This window comes from Crocuta crocuta, unplaced genomic scaffold (assembly GCF_008692635.1).
Source record: "Crocuta crocuta isolate KB4526 unplaced genomic scaffold, BGI_CrCroc_1.0 scaffold650, whole genome shotgun sequence".
Lineage (NCBI taxonomy): Eukaryota > Metazoa > Chordata > Mammalia > Carnivora > Hyaenidae > Crocuta > Crocuta crocuta.
The window spans coordinates 527,437-541,028 of NW_027532882.1; the positions used below are offsets into that span (position 1 = coordinate 527,437).

General features: G+C 55.6%; 1 protein-coding gene across 1 annotated transcript in view; it reads left to right on the top strand.

The window, feature by feature from the left end:
- The window catches only part of ELAVL1 (ELAV like RNA binding protein 1), a 37,379-nt gene extending 25,314 nt beyond the window's left edge, over positions 1-12,065 (top strand). Inside the window, exons 4-6 of the mRNA XM_077745686.1 lie at positions 2,820-2,973; positions 7,576-7,801; positions 10,530-12,065. Coding sequence (XP_077601812.1) covers positions 2,820-2,973; positions 7,576-7,801; positions 10,530-10,854 — 705 coding nt within the window. The 3' untranslated portion in view covers positions 10,855-12,065. The remainder of the gene's footprint in view (positions 1-2,819; positions 2,974-7,575; positions 7,802-10,529) is intronic.
- The last annotated feature ends 1,527 nt before the right edge of the window (positions 12,066-13,592 follow it).

Sequence of the window (13,592 nt, forward strand, 5' to 3'; positions counted from 1 at the left end):
GCGGGGGTGGAGGGGGCTGGGCACTGCCTGGGGGGCCAGTGTGGCTCTGGGGCAAATCAGGTGGTCGGGCCGGTGGATTTGTTTCTTAGGACTATCATGACAGAGCACCTCAAACGGTGTTGGGGTGGTTGTTAAACAACAGGGATTCATGCTCACAGCTCTGGAGGCCGAACGCCGGAGATTGAGGTGTGGCCAGGATAGTTCCTTCTGAGGCTGGGAGGGAGTCTGTCCCCGGCTGTCCCCTGGCCCAGGAGTTGCGGCCACTCTGGCGTTCCTGGGCTCATGGAAACGTCACCCGGACCTCTGCCTGCAGCTTCGCCTGGCATTCTCCCTGTGCGCATCTCTGTCCAAATTCCCCCTTTTTCTGAGGACGCAGTTACTGGATTGAGGCCCATCCTGCTCTGGCATGTCCTCATGTTCATGAATTATATCTGTGACAACTCTTTCCCAGTAGGGTCACGTTCTTCTATGCGGGGTGAGGTTAGGACTGTGACATGGGAATTTGTTGGGGGACATAGTTTAGCCTTTATAGGAAGGTTTCTTGAGCACGTGACACGAAAAGCCCTGCCTGCGACAGAGGAGCAGGTGATGCTGAGACCCCGTGTCATGGAGCCCCTGGAACACCAGGTGCTCCAGTGCCGTCTCCTTGGAGGCCGACCAGCCTCGGAACTTGATAGTGGCCGGAGAAGGAGGGAAAGCTGCGCTGGTGGTCAGGGGCCTCAACGGACCTGGTGTCAGAGGAGTCGAAGCACCTTCGGCTGGAGAATGCATTTTTCTTTCTGGGGCTTCATTGAGGGAGGGTCATGTCAGTACCAGTGTCTGCACTGCTTCCCCGGTGCCAGGGTCTTGGGCTGGGGGTGCTCTTGCCCACAGTGTCCTTCATTAAAAGCCAAGGGCGACCCCAGATACAGCCCCATCCAGACAGGTCTGCAAAGGGCCAGACCAGATGGCCCTGGGAGGCCTAGCCTCCCCTTAAGCCATCCTGCCCGAAACACAACATCACTGCCTGGGGCCTTTGGTAAAATGGGGCAGCCAAAAATTGCAGCCACACTCTCTGGCAGGAGTTTGGAGTATTCTGTGGGCTGCTGATGCAGACCTGGAGGGTTTAGGCCTAGATGTGAGAGGTGACATCCTTCTCTGGAAGTTGAGGAGGGTGACCAAGCCCCGACTGACTGGTCAGCCACCTGCCTCTGTGGAGGGTGACAGGGAGACCCCACAGGCCAAAGTGGCCTCTTTATCTCAGGGGACAGTGCCACATCTGCCCCACTTGCGTGGAGGCCGTCTGTCCCCAATGGGCCCTAGTGCTCTGGGACATCTTCCCGATCAGATGGGGGCCACTTCCATTTCACACTCCTCTGACGTTCAACCTGCACGATCCTCGCACCTCTTCGGGGGAAGCTGGGCTCTGACCACACCATGTAATTTCTCTTTCGTTCTCTCTTCCCCTGGACCACACCCTGCTCTGCTGGCAAAGGTTGTGTCTCCTGTTGCCTCCTAGGGACTGTCATAGATTCCGACTCAACAAGCACATGAATGCAGGGGTGCGGCGGGAGGGGAGGGCGTGCTGGTGTGTTTGGCACAAGGAACCACACTTCTGCCCCTTCTGGCAGGCCTGAGCATTGCAGTGAGAACACACCTGTTGTCTGTACCTCGTGCTGCCTGGTGACACCTGAGAGGTTGTGTCTGCTCCTGGGTTATGGTCTCAGGCTCTTCGTCTCCTCAGCTTTTGACCCTCTGGGAGAGCATTATCGTGCACAGGCTTCAGTCCCTCACCTTCCAGAACACACTTCTCTAGGATCCTCCTCCCCTTCTCATTCCCCAGCCTCCTGACTCAGATCTCACTCCACTGGGTGTGATTGAGGCCTGTCCCTTCAGGCCGCCCCTTTAGAAACAGAGGGGCCCTGTGTCCCAGCTGCTCCTTCCCAGCAGGGGTGTGACCTTAGTCTCATTCCTCCATTTATTCATCATTCATTCATTTTTGAGAGAGAGAGAGGGCCCAAGTGTCCCTGTATGAGTGAGGGGAGGGGTAGAGGGAGAGAGAATCTTAAGTGGGCTCCAGGCTCCTCCAGCTCAGAGGCGAGAGGGCTCTGTGTCGTGCTGTGGGATCATGATCCGAGCTGAAATCGACTTCACCGACTGAGGCACCCGGGCGCCCCTCCCTTTGCTCCTGGCCTGCATGGCCCATGGCCGTCCACGGCCGTCACCCTGGCCTGGGAAGGCACGAAGGCCTAGCTTGCCACTGGCCCCTGCGGCCTCCCGCGTATCTCAGCCCAGCAGACGTTCCTTACAGGCTTTATTCAGTTCCGCAAAACCCCCAAAAGGCATGGGGTCGTTTAACGTCGAACAGCAAGTGTTGGACGGCGGACTCCCCAGACCCCGGGGTCCCCTATGGGCTCCAGTAGCAGCTTTGCCTGTTGGCAGGTGGCAGCTCCTTCGGGCTCTTCACAGGCAGGACTGGGTCCTATCCCTGGGAGCAGGCAGAGGCCACAGTAGGAGAAGAGACAGCTGCAGTTGAGTCCTGGCCTTGTCTGCAGCCAACCGTGGCCCTCAGTCTCTCGGCTGTGAGAACTAAGACTGTGTCTGCCTCGGTGTGGGGTGTGAAGTCCAGGTGAGAAAAGGCCGCAGGGCGTCCATCTGGCTCGCTGCTTGGCCCGCGTGAGCTACTCGGGCGCAGTGTCACAGATGGTGAGCGTTGGCGCAGCTTCTCACCAGGAGGGGGGCTTTTTCATGCCCCCATATCTAACCCCGCCTCCCCAATGCTTTGAGCACACACCTGCCCTAAGCCCAGCTTAGGAACAAAGCCCACCTTTGTTTTCAAGGTGTCGTATGCTCGCCCCAGCTCAGAGGTCATCAAAGACGCCAACCTGTACATCAGCGGGCTCCCGAGGACCATGACCCAGAAGGATGTGGAGGACATGTTCTCTCGGTTCGGGCGAATCATCAACTCCCGGGTGCTCGTGGACCAGACCACAGGTACGGGGGGGTGGCCCGCGTGTGGGCTGGGCTTCCCCTCCAGGCGGCGCCAGCGTTGCCAAGGAGACGGCTGGCAGCTTGACGCTCGGCGTCAGTGTTGCTCCGCCAGGGAGCACAGAACCAGAATGCGGACACTGGCTTTTGCTGCACGAGTCTGGGGAGGTCAAGTGCGGTTTTGTGCGTCGTGTGGTGAAAATAAGACTCCTGGCACCTTTCCTTGGGCACCCAGATGGCCCAGCCTGGCCTAAGTGGGCAGAAAGGCCGCCAGTGGGCCATTGGCCGCTGCTTATTGCAGGCACTCGGGGTGCAGTGTGGGACAGCCTGCACTCATGACCTGGAGCCCCCACTTTCCACTGGCCTAAAGCCACAAGTGGCTGCTTCTGAGGAGCCGTCCTCGTCCCCATGATGTGGCTGTCCCCCTCATAGCATGCTCAGAGCTCAGAGAGCCTCAGGCAGTGAATCCCCCTCACTGACCAGCCTGGCCACTTCGCCAGCGCCTCTCAGGTCCTCTCCGCCCGGGACGTGAGCAGCCTGGGCTCTGGGCTTTGTGTGAGGCCGTCAGGCACAGTGGAGGGGAGGCCCGGGACCTGCCCCCACAGGAGGGCCCGTCGCACGAGGCGGGGCCCGGTGCTGACGGTGCAGTCCATCCGCCCCACAGGCCTGGGCACCGGGCTCGGGACGTTCGTTGCTAAGCCCTGTGCATGGCTCTGTCTGGGCGGCGGTGAGCTTGGTCCAGTCTGCTGCAGCACTCCTCGGCTTCTTCCCCTCCCGGGGTGGGAATCTGCTGACAGACCACTCATGGGGCTTCGAGAAGCCATCGGAATTATTTGCGTTTGATGTTCATGTTCTTCCAGTGGAGTGCATTCCCCATGCCCTCGGCTGTGGTGTGAAAACAGAAAACAAACACAGGGTAGTTTGGTCACAGGAAGCCATGACTTCGAGGTGACCTCCCTTCCGAGAGGCCAGCAGTGCCCCCCGGAGGCTGCAGAGCAGCTCCCGGAGCGTGGGTGGGCTGGGCCTTCCTGGCCTGTGACAGATGGGGGTGGAGATGCGCACATTTTCCTTGTCCCCCTGAGCTGTGTACTTTGGGGTGGCAGCCTCGCCACTTGCCCTCCCTTCTCCGCGCTCCGCCCTGCACGTGCTGGCCCTGCTTCTGGGGCTGCGGTCCTGAGCTCAGGCCCAGGGGGTAAACCCGAGTGCCCTGGGGCCTGAGTGGGAGGGGGGCATTGGAGCGAGGTGCACTGTCACCGGGGAGCCCCGTGCCTGGTGCGGATGCCCACCCAGACGCCTGGTTCTGCCGGAGGGACAGGGACCACACTGCGGCCTCTGTTCTGCACCTGTGCCCTGGGTCAGGCATGGCGGCGGGGGTGAGGGTCCCATTTACATGGTATCAACCCCTTTGGTCCGCACCAGGACACTGTCCCGTGGTCCTTGAAGCCCCCCCTCCCTCACCTTCAAGTGCCAGTTGAGAAAGAACAGTGCAGTGGGCCAGTCAGTGCACGTGTTTACCCCCAGCCCCACCTGCATAGGAGCACCAGCGTGGGCTGCCTGGGGCCCCGGATGGTGTGACCACGCTGTTCCACATTCTGTTTCCGTGGCCATCCTTTTCTACGTGTCGCACATACCACTTCGCCTCTGCTTGTCTCTCTCCAGCCGGGCACAACTGAGTGGAGCTGCCTTCTCCAGGGACACCCCCACCCTGGCCGTCCAGCTTTCCCCAGGGGCTCCCGCCACCCTGAGGAGGTCACTTATGCAGACAATTGCCCTCAGCCATTTGTGGGGCATCTGGCCTCCCTTCTCTCTGTAGGGCTGGTGTCTCTTAGAGCGTTGTGGGCACCCCGGGATTGCCCCCCAGGCTCAGCTATGACCTCAGGGTGGCGTCCATGGGAATGTCCTGCTCTTTCAGGCATCCCACCAGCCTCTGCTGCTCAGCAGAGGGACTGTCTTCAGAATCTTTGCGAGGGGCAGAAGGAGGGGTGCCGTGAGGGAGTCCCCAGGGCTCCCTGTCCACAGCCCTGCCCTGGCCCTGGGTGGTGAATTGAGGAGTTAGAAAGGTGGAGCCCCAGGACTGTGGGCTTCCATTCCCACCTCTGCTCCAGAGGTGGCCACTCAGTAGGCCTCTCTACCAGGACCCAGGGGGTCCCAGGGGGCCAAGGCAGAGACCAGTGACGCTGCCAGGTTTGTTCAGCGGGTCGTTTGCCTTGTGTGATGTGCCCTGGAGCGTTAAAGGGACGGGGCAGCGCTGAGGGCAACGCTTAATAGCTGACAGAACTTACTTCTTACATTTTCTGTGTTTTCTCATCTGTTTTCATTGTTAACCCTATAGGTTACTCATCTGGAGATCATGCCATTTGTTGACCTCTGCTCTTGATTCTAAAAACAGGGAAAAAACCACGGGGCCCCTTCAAAGGGCGTCTGCTCATCGGATCATTGAGTGAACGTGCTCCCCCTCACGCTAACGTTTTTTCCCTTGGGTGGTCTTCGTTTCACTTGGGCCGTTTCCATTTGAAAGCCATTTTACAAAACCAAACTGGGAAGCCACACCACACACACACTTGCTCTCTGTTCCATCGCGAGCTCCTTATCACTGGGATGGAACGGTCTCCCCGAGGGCTGCTTCCCGCCGGGGCCCTGGCTACAGCTGTCCGTTGTTGGCCTGAAGTTAATATCCGTTCAGGTGGCTGGCTGTCAGAGCTGTCATTTGTGCCGTTCAAGAGTAAATAAAAGCAGTGTGTGTTGAGTGTGTGTGTTTTTAGGTGTTCCTTCTGAACTGGAATTGGAAAATGAGTTGAGGCTCTAGAATTTTCTTGGTATTCATGTGAATTGCTGGGTCAGATCTCATTAATTCAATGAGTGTCTCTGGTTGTGTGAATTTTAAATCTATATACATTTAAAAGATCATGGAGTCAAGGAGGAGGCAGCCTTGAGGCCACTAGGGGCAGCCGTGTGGCCTCCCAGGGCGCTGTACTGTGGGGGGAGGGGTTCCAGCTGGGCGAGCTGGGGTACGTGCTTTCAGGCTCCCCATGGAGTGTCCGCTGGACGTTACAGCTGTAAACAGAGCATCCTTGGCCCGAGGCTCTCTGACTGCTGTCTGGCCGCTTGGATGGGGCCCACAGCACCGCATCCGGTCAGGCCCAGGCATGGGACTCTAGGTGCATGGTGGGTGGCCAGGCCTCACCGTGACACTCGTCACTGCAGCATTCCACCTGGCATGCCTGAGCCTCACTGTGCCCCTCTGCAGCCCTTGGGCCAGCTGGGGAGACCCACCCCCTGTGCCCATCGTGGGACACTTGGTGGGACTCTGCAGGAAGGGTAAGGAAAGTTGCGGGGATGGAGGTGCCTGGGGTGGAGGTGGGGGGCGTCTGTTGTGCTCACTTCGCTGACCCCCAGGCCCTGGGCCATCCTGCTTTGGTAATTGTCATTCATTGGGAGCCGAAGGCCTTTGTCTAGAGAAGGAAATGTGACTCAAGGCAGGCTGTGACCAGCGGTGAGGACAAGAGTGTGTAGGATGGGGCCGTCTGCTGTAGCCCCCCCTCCGTCCCCAGGCACATCCAGGACTCGCCCTCCTGTCACCTCTCTGCTGCACTTTGATCTTCACACCTGACCCCTATTTCCCCCAGGAGAAGGAGCTGGTCCTCTTCCCCAACCCCACCCTGTTCCTCTAGTTCTGCAAGGGACAGTTGTCCTCATTCCTCCCAGGCCTAGAGCGTGGACAGATCAGGGTGGAGGGCGGCCGAGCCCTCTTCTGCCTGCCTTGCGCGGGTCTCGCACTCGTGCTGGGCTGACCACACCTTCCGCGGGGCCCCAGGTCTCAGGCAGCCTGGTCCCGGTCCACATTCTTGCTCTGTCGAGGGATCGGGTTACAGCAGGGAACCAGGGCTTGACTTCAGGTGGCTCGGACTCGGTGGCAAGAGATGGTGCATGCCAGGGCAGGGGGCCCCAGCCCTCCTAGAATAAGGACAGGGGTGGCGTGGGCCCTGGGCAGGGATTTCCGGCCTGTGAGGAGTCTGCGGGCAGGTGGCAGCACACCTCTGGGCAGTTTTCTGAGGGAGAGTAAGCGGCTTCCCTCCATTCTAGGCAGTCCTAGGACCTTACAGTGGAAGATCCAGAAGGTGAGTGAGGTCAGGGTAGGAGGAGAGGGCTGTGGGCTGAGGCTTGTTCCCTGAACTGAAGACTAAGCGAGAGGGACTCAGGCAGGCTGGGAAGAGGACAGCCTCTGGCTGGGCTGCACAAGCCACCGTTGCTCCTTGTTCACAGGGCAGGCCGCAGGGCCCCGGAGCGTAGGGAGAATCCCGCAGACCCTCCCTGGTGGGCGCAGAGAGCAATCGGGGGTATCTGTCTGGGACATCTGTCACTACAATGTCTATGGGCACCGAGACTGTGTAGTTGCTGCTTCGACTCAGAAGAAAGTCTGAAACCTTAATCTTACTGGTCATCGTTTTTTTAAGTTTGTCCTTTCGTTTCCACATTTAGTCTTTATTCTTGTTTGCCACGTTATCTGATTTGAAACCACACAGACTGACTGACTTGACTTTTGCTTTTCAGTTTTAAAAATCCTCGCATCTTCCCGCCTAACTCCGTTTTTGTTGGTCTGTTAAAAAGGTTTGTCCAGAGGGGTTGCGTTTATCCGGTTTGACAAACGTTCGGAAGCAGAAGAGGCAATTACCAGTTTCAATGGTCATAAACCCCCAGGTTCCTCCGAGCCCATTACAGTGAAGTTTGCAGCCAACCCCAACCAGAACAAAAACATGGCGCTTCTCTCCCAGCTCTACCACTCGCCGGCCAGACGCTTCGGAGGCCCCGTCCACCACCAGGCGCAGAGATTCAGGTGGGTCGGCAGGCGGCGCTCTCACCAACCGGGCTCTTCCCACTGTGGGCCAGCTGGGTCCCCCTGGCTGGTCACACGGTTGCGCTCAGACACCACGTGTCTCCACGCCCCTGCCCCCATCAATGGTATCTTTATGAAAGGCGTTAGTGTCCATCCGAGTATTGTCTAAAGTGGAATCTGAAAGGTGGTTCTGTCTCCGGCCAGGACCCCTCCCTATAGGGGGGCAAGGTGCATAGCACCCCAGGGTCTGGTGTCACTGGCCGAAGCGCAGCCTGTGAGTGTAGAAGCCAGAAGATGCCGCCTCAGCTGTGCTTAGCAGAGAGCTGCCCCCTGGCTCCCAGTCCTCAGGCAGCCCTCCCTCCCTCCCTCACCTGGGCGCTCACTTGCATCTCCAAATACCACGTGGCTTCTGGTTAAAAGCCCTGCCCTGGAAGCAAATGGTTTTCTGACATTCCTTCGCCTTTCCAGACCGAAAATGACTCCAGGTGCCAGGATCTAGGAGAACAGAGACAATGAGGGTTTTGGAACTTGGGCTCCAAAATCAGGCGTGTTCTGCCTCACAAGTGGCACGGGCCACTTGGGTTTTGTTTTTGTCAAAACCTCCAGCCGTGGCAGGAGGGTTTACGTCAGGCTTGTTAGGGATCTTCATCTCTGCGGCTTTGCCAGTTCCCCATCTTTGTCCTAAACAGTGAGGTTGGGCGACATGCTGCACAGACGCCTCCTGGGAGGCGCTGTCCTCAGTAGCTAGTAACACAACGTTCGCAGCTTGGCTCGGGCTCTAGAGCTAGCCTTCCCCCATTGGCTTTTCTAGCTTAAAGACAAAGGCCAGGGGAACATCTGGGACGGAAGCGAGCTAAATCCATGTTCGAGCATCAGCTGACATAGTCTGTGTCACCCCTGGTCTGGTGGGATGTGTGCACGGCAGCGTTCAGGTTCCCAGCAACTAGCCTGGGTGAGCAGGGGAGAGGGTGCAGCAGGAGGGGAGACTCTGGTCACAGGAAGGAGGAACAGAAAAGAAAGGGGACCAGAGTGGCCAGCACTGCTGGCCGGGCAGGAAAGGGGTCTCGACAGCCAGAGGTTCGCAGCGAGAAGAGACGAAGGGAAGCGAGGGCGGCGGGGGAGGTGCGAGGAAAGACCGGCCCCCGGAAGGCAGACGAAGATGAGAGCAGGAGGGAGAGAGGCCCAGCTGAGGGGACAGTGTGCAGTCTGCGTCTCGCAGCAGCAAAGCACCCCAAATAATAAAGGCAGGCTCAGGTCTCCTTCGTACATCGGAGAAAAGAATGGGAGGTGGTTTTCATTGTAGTCAGGATGGAAGAAATCCCCTCCAATTAGCAGGAGAAAAACCAGCTAACAATAATTAATAGGAATGAGAACCACATCGACGGAAGACAGTAAAATAAGGTCTCAGGTTATTTCCAGTATAACAGGTACATGAAGATTCGGGTTAACTGTAATCGGACCCATGTTTGGCTTCCCACAAAACCGGACGGGGGCAGGCAGGCACAGGTCTGTTAAGGTCAAAACCTCTTTCCAGTTTTTATTGAAAACCAACTTGGCTTAATGTCCCACAGACACAAGGGTGCCTTTCCCCACCCCCGCTTCAGGGCCCTCGTGGCCATGGCTGCAGGCCAACTCGAGACCACTGACAAGCCACTTGAGTCATTTAAGCAACTCTGACATCCTGGTGTAGGCTGATTAAAGTTACTTCCGTACATTCAAAGCCATGGCCAGGGACGTGTCTTCATTCCTTCACACCTGCCTTGAAGAGGCCCCCTGGATAAGGAGGCAGCACCTGGGGAGCCAGTCCGTCAGTCTTGCCTTAACGTCTGTCAGAAGGATTAATCTGTTTGGTGGCATTTGAAAGCACCTGCTTGCCCTTGGGTCAGCCCCGCGGCTTTTTTTTAGGCAAGTCATGTTTCTTGCACGGTGTGGCCCCCCAGGCATTCTGTCACACTTCAGTAGTCTTAAACTGACCCTAAGAGCGTTCCTTTTTCGTTTCCGAAACGTTTCAGAGGGCCGTGTGGCTTCAGTAGCGATGGGATCTTCTCCCTTCCTCCTACCGCAGTGGCCACACGTTGGTAGAAGGCTTATGCAGCTGAAAGCATTGCTTTGGAAAGAGGCCCACACTTTGCGTACAGCTGGGCGCACCTGCAGTCCACAGGCGTCACTCTGGGCCCTGGCCCTTCTGCGATGCTATGAGCCAGTGGCGGAGGGTCCCCTGGAGCTAGGGGAAGGAATTCCCTGTGCCCTGTGGTGGCCCTTCAGGGGGTGGGTGTGCTTCCCTGGGACCCTCCAACAAGGGCAGCCAAGATGAAGGCATGATAAGATTTTGGAAAAAGAAAAGTAAAAAAAACCAACCCTGTCCCTGCCCCTCCCCCACCCACATGACACATATAGAGGCAGGGAGTATGAGGGTGACGCTTCCTCCAGGGAGATCCGAGGGTGCAACGACACCCGAGAGGACGTGGAGAAGCTTCCGGCATTTAGATGTGGGAAGCCTGGGACCCACCACCCCGCCCCCCGCCCCCAGCGATAGAAGGTGCTGGAGGGAGCACGGCTCCAAGGGCAGTTGGTTGAGGATCTGACCTTGTGCAGGCAGTGTCTCTCCTCAGAGTCCACTGTCTGCAGCGCAAGGAGCCTCCTTCCCACTATCGAATGCCTGTTCGTGACCGTTGGGCGCACCGGCCTGCATGACCTTGACCTGCGTGCTGTGCTCTCTGTTTGCTAGGTTCTCCCCTATGGGTGTAGATCACATGAGTGGGCTTTCTGGTGTCAATGTCCCGAGCAACGCGTCTTCGGGCTGGTGCATCTTCATCTACAACCTCGGGCAGGACGCCGATGAGGGGATCCTCTGGCAGATGTTTGGCCCCTTTGGGGCGGTCACCAATGTGAAAGTGATTCGCGACTTCAACACCAACAAGTGCAAAGGCTTTGGCTTTGTGACCATGACAAACTATGAAGAAGCCGCCATGGCCATAGCAAGTCTGAACGGCTACCGCCTGGGGGACAAAATCTTACAGGTTTCCTTCAAAACCAACAAGTCCCACAAATAACTCGCTCATGCTTTTTTTTGTACGGAATAGATAATTAAGAGTGAAGAAGTTGAAACTTTTTTGTTAGTGTACAACTCATTTTGCGCCAATTTTCACAAGTGTTTGTCCTAGTCTAAATGAGAAGTGAAGAGGTTTTTATACTCGGGGATGCAACCGACATGTTCAAATGTTTGAAATCCCACAATGTTAGACCAATTTAAGTTTCTTAAGTTATTTCCTTTAAAATATATATTAAACAGAAATCTAAGTAGACTGCATTGACTAACCAGTCCCTCGGGACGGTGGTGAACCTGAAGCATGCTTTACCCTCTAAGACTGTCTAACACTCATTTCATTCGGTGTCTCCGCAAACTGGATTAAAAAAAAAAAGGAAAAGGGGGAGAGAAAAAAAAAAAAAGACCTGACCTTTTAGTTCTAGTTTCCAGACTAAAGATGTTAGACAGATGCTGAGTGTGTGCTTTCCTCAGCCGCTTCACCATTTGTAAGCGATTTCTGCTTTTGGTTGACGGGAAATTGCTTTCCCAAGCAGGTGCCGTCACCACCTCCTGCTCCCCCAGATCACCCCCACCCCGGACCCCCGCGGGGTTGGGGCAGCCACCGCCGGGGAGGGGGCCGCACGCTGGGCCCTCCACGGAAGGACACGAACACGTCTCCCAAAGCCCAGGCGCCAGTGGGAACGGACCAAAGAGTTTCAGGGAAACTCCAGTATATTCCCCAGTCAGACCTAGCTCCAGGCTCGCTTCCCGGACATCCCGAGTTTCTGTCCCCACACAGGCACGCGCGGTGCCCTGCCGCGTCCCCAGCCCCCCAGCGCACCTCACACAGCGCGAGTGCGGAAGACTGCTGCGTATTTTACGACCCCGGAAACATTTGAGCATTGTATTTCTCGCATCCCTTCTCGTGAGCGCTAGACTTTGTTGTTGTTGTTGTTTTTTTTTCTATTTTAGTCAGATTTTGTTTTGAAACTTTGCTTTCGTATGAACACTCAGCAGAAAAGTACTTACTCCTTGCCAGTTATCTATTAACAAGAACGAAAAAAAAAATGCCCTTTTGATTTGTAGTTTTAAAGATTAACCCTCCCAAGTTCTCTTCATAACTGCCTTGACTTTTGGGTTGTTCTGTTCTGTTAATTTTCTTTTGCTTTTTTGTGTTTTTTGTTTGTTTTTACTTTTGCATTTAAGACCATTAAATTTGATTTTGTTTTGCTCGAATTTTGTTTTGTTTTTTATTTTACCTTTTCTTTCTTTTTGGCTAGGTAAGGTGCAGACGGCCAGCGTTCAGGGAGGATTTGTAAGACCTTAGGAAACCAAGACTTGCCTGGAGACCAAGCATTTGCACATCTGTGACGCAGGACTGTGCGGTCCCAGATGGCACTCAGCTTTAAAATGGGGGAGCCAGTAGGGAGAGGCAGGGCGCAAGCCTGAGAAGGGGCAGGGCCAGCTCTCCGGGCACCTCGGGAGTGTGAGCTGACTTTTATGACTGTCTAGTGTTTAGAGAGGACCAGAAACCGGAGAACTCAGTACCAGCAGTTTTTAGCCTCTAACAGAAGGCTAAAAACGCATCCCGATGGGCAGTTTTAGTTGATTAGTATCGTGGAATTGCGGCATTATCTATTTATCTACCTACCTACCTACTTATTTATTTATTTATTTATTTATTTATTTATTTATTTAAGTGGAAGAAAATGGGCACAGCCTTCTCCAGAGCAGGTCAGTGTTCCGGGAAGCCCCCGGACAGTTGGAGGCTCCCCGTTCCTCCCAGACTCCACCGAGGGCCTGCCGACCCCCTGCATCATCCTCCCCCAACTTGAGATGGTGGCGTGCTCTCTTCCCACAGAAGGGCCAAGTGCATACCTTGAGGCCTTCTCAGAAGTTGGCCATGTGCCATGGAGGACCTCCCCCCCCACCTCACCCCTAGCAGAAGTTTCCAGATCCTGAGTCAAAGCCAGCTTACGGGCCGCCTCCTGGAACCTAGAACCGAGGCCCGTTTGGCTGTATTTGACACAGAGCCAGGTTTTCCACTCTGTCCACCTGGGCGCCCTTCACCACAGACCAGGATGTTTTCCTGGAAGAGTATGCCTTTCAGGTTGTGCTAGCCTTGGGCCAAGCATCTTCTCTGCGAAGATGAGATTCCCCATCCCAAAAGCGACCCTTGGGTCTCTTCTTGACACGCATTCGTGCCCCCCCTCACTAGTGTTCGATTTCTTAGATTCCATCGGAAGGGTACACTGTGAAAAGACCACGACTGCTCCCTCCTCTCCCTGCCACATCTGCACCATATCGACCATTCTGATGCTGGCACCAAGGAGGAAGAGGAAATGAGCCTTTGAAAGCGGCCTGAGGGGTCCCAGTTCAGTAAAATTCTCCTTTTACGTGGTCTCCACTCTTTAAACAGCCTTCTAGCTAAAACCCCTGTGCATTTCCTTGGGAGTGCTACTTTGTGAACTGTGTGGCAGGATTTCACTCTCATGCGACTGAACCCTGAAAAGCAATTGTCGCTCCCATTGAGGCACCAGATGGTGGCCCTGTGTCTGAAGAGTCCCGTTATATCTTCCTCAGGCCTGTTTGCAAAAGGAAGATCCCATTTTTTTAAAAGTCAGGATCCAAAAGAAACCGTTTTTTAAACAATTTTTTACATAGATCAGTCACGTTTGTATTTCGCAAAATGAGTGCTCTCCTTTTATTTGGGAATTTTGATGAAAAAGAATAAAGAGTAGATAATGTTAATTTATCGAAAGT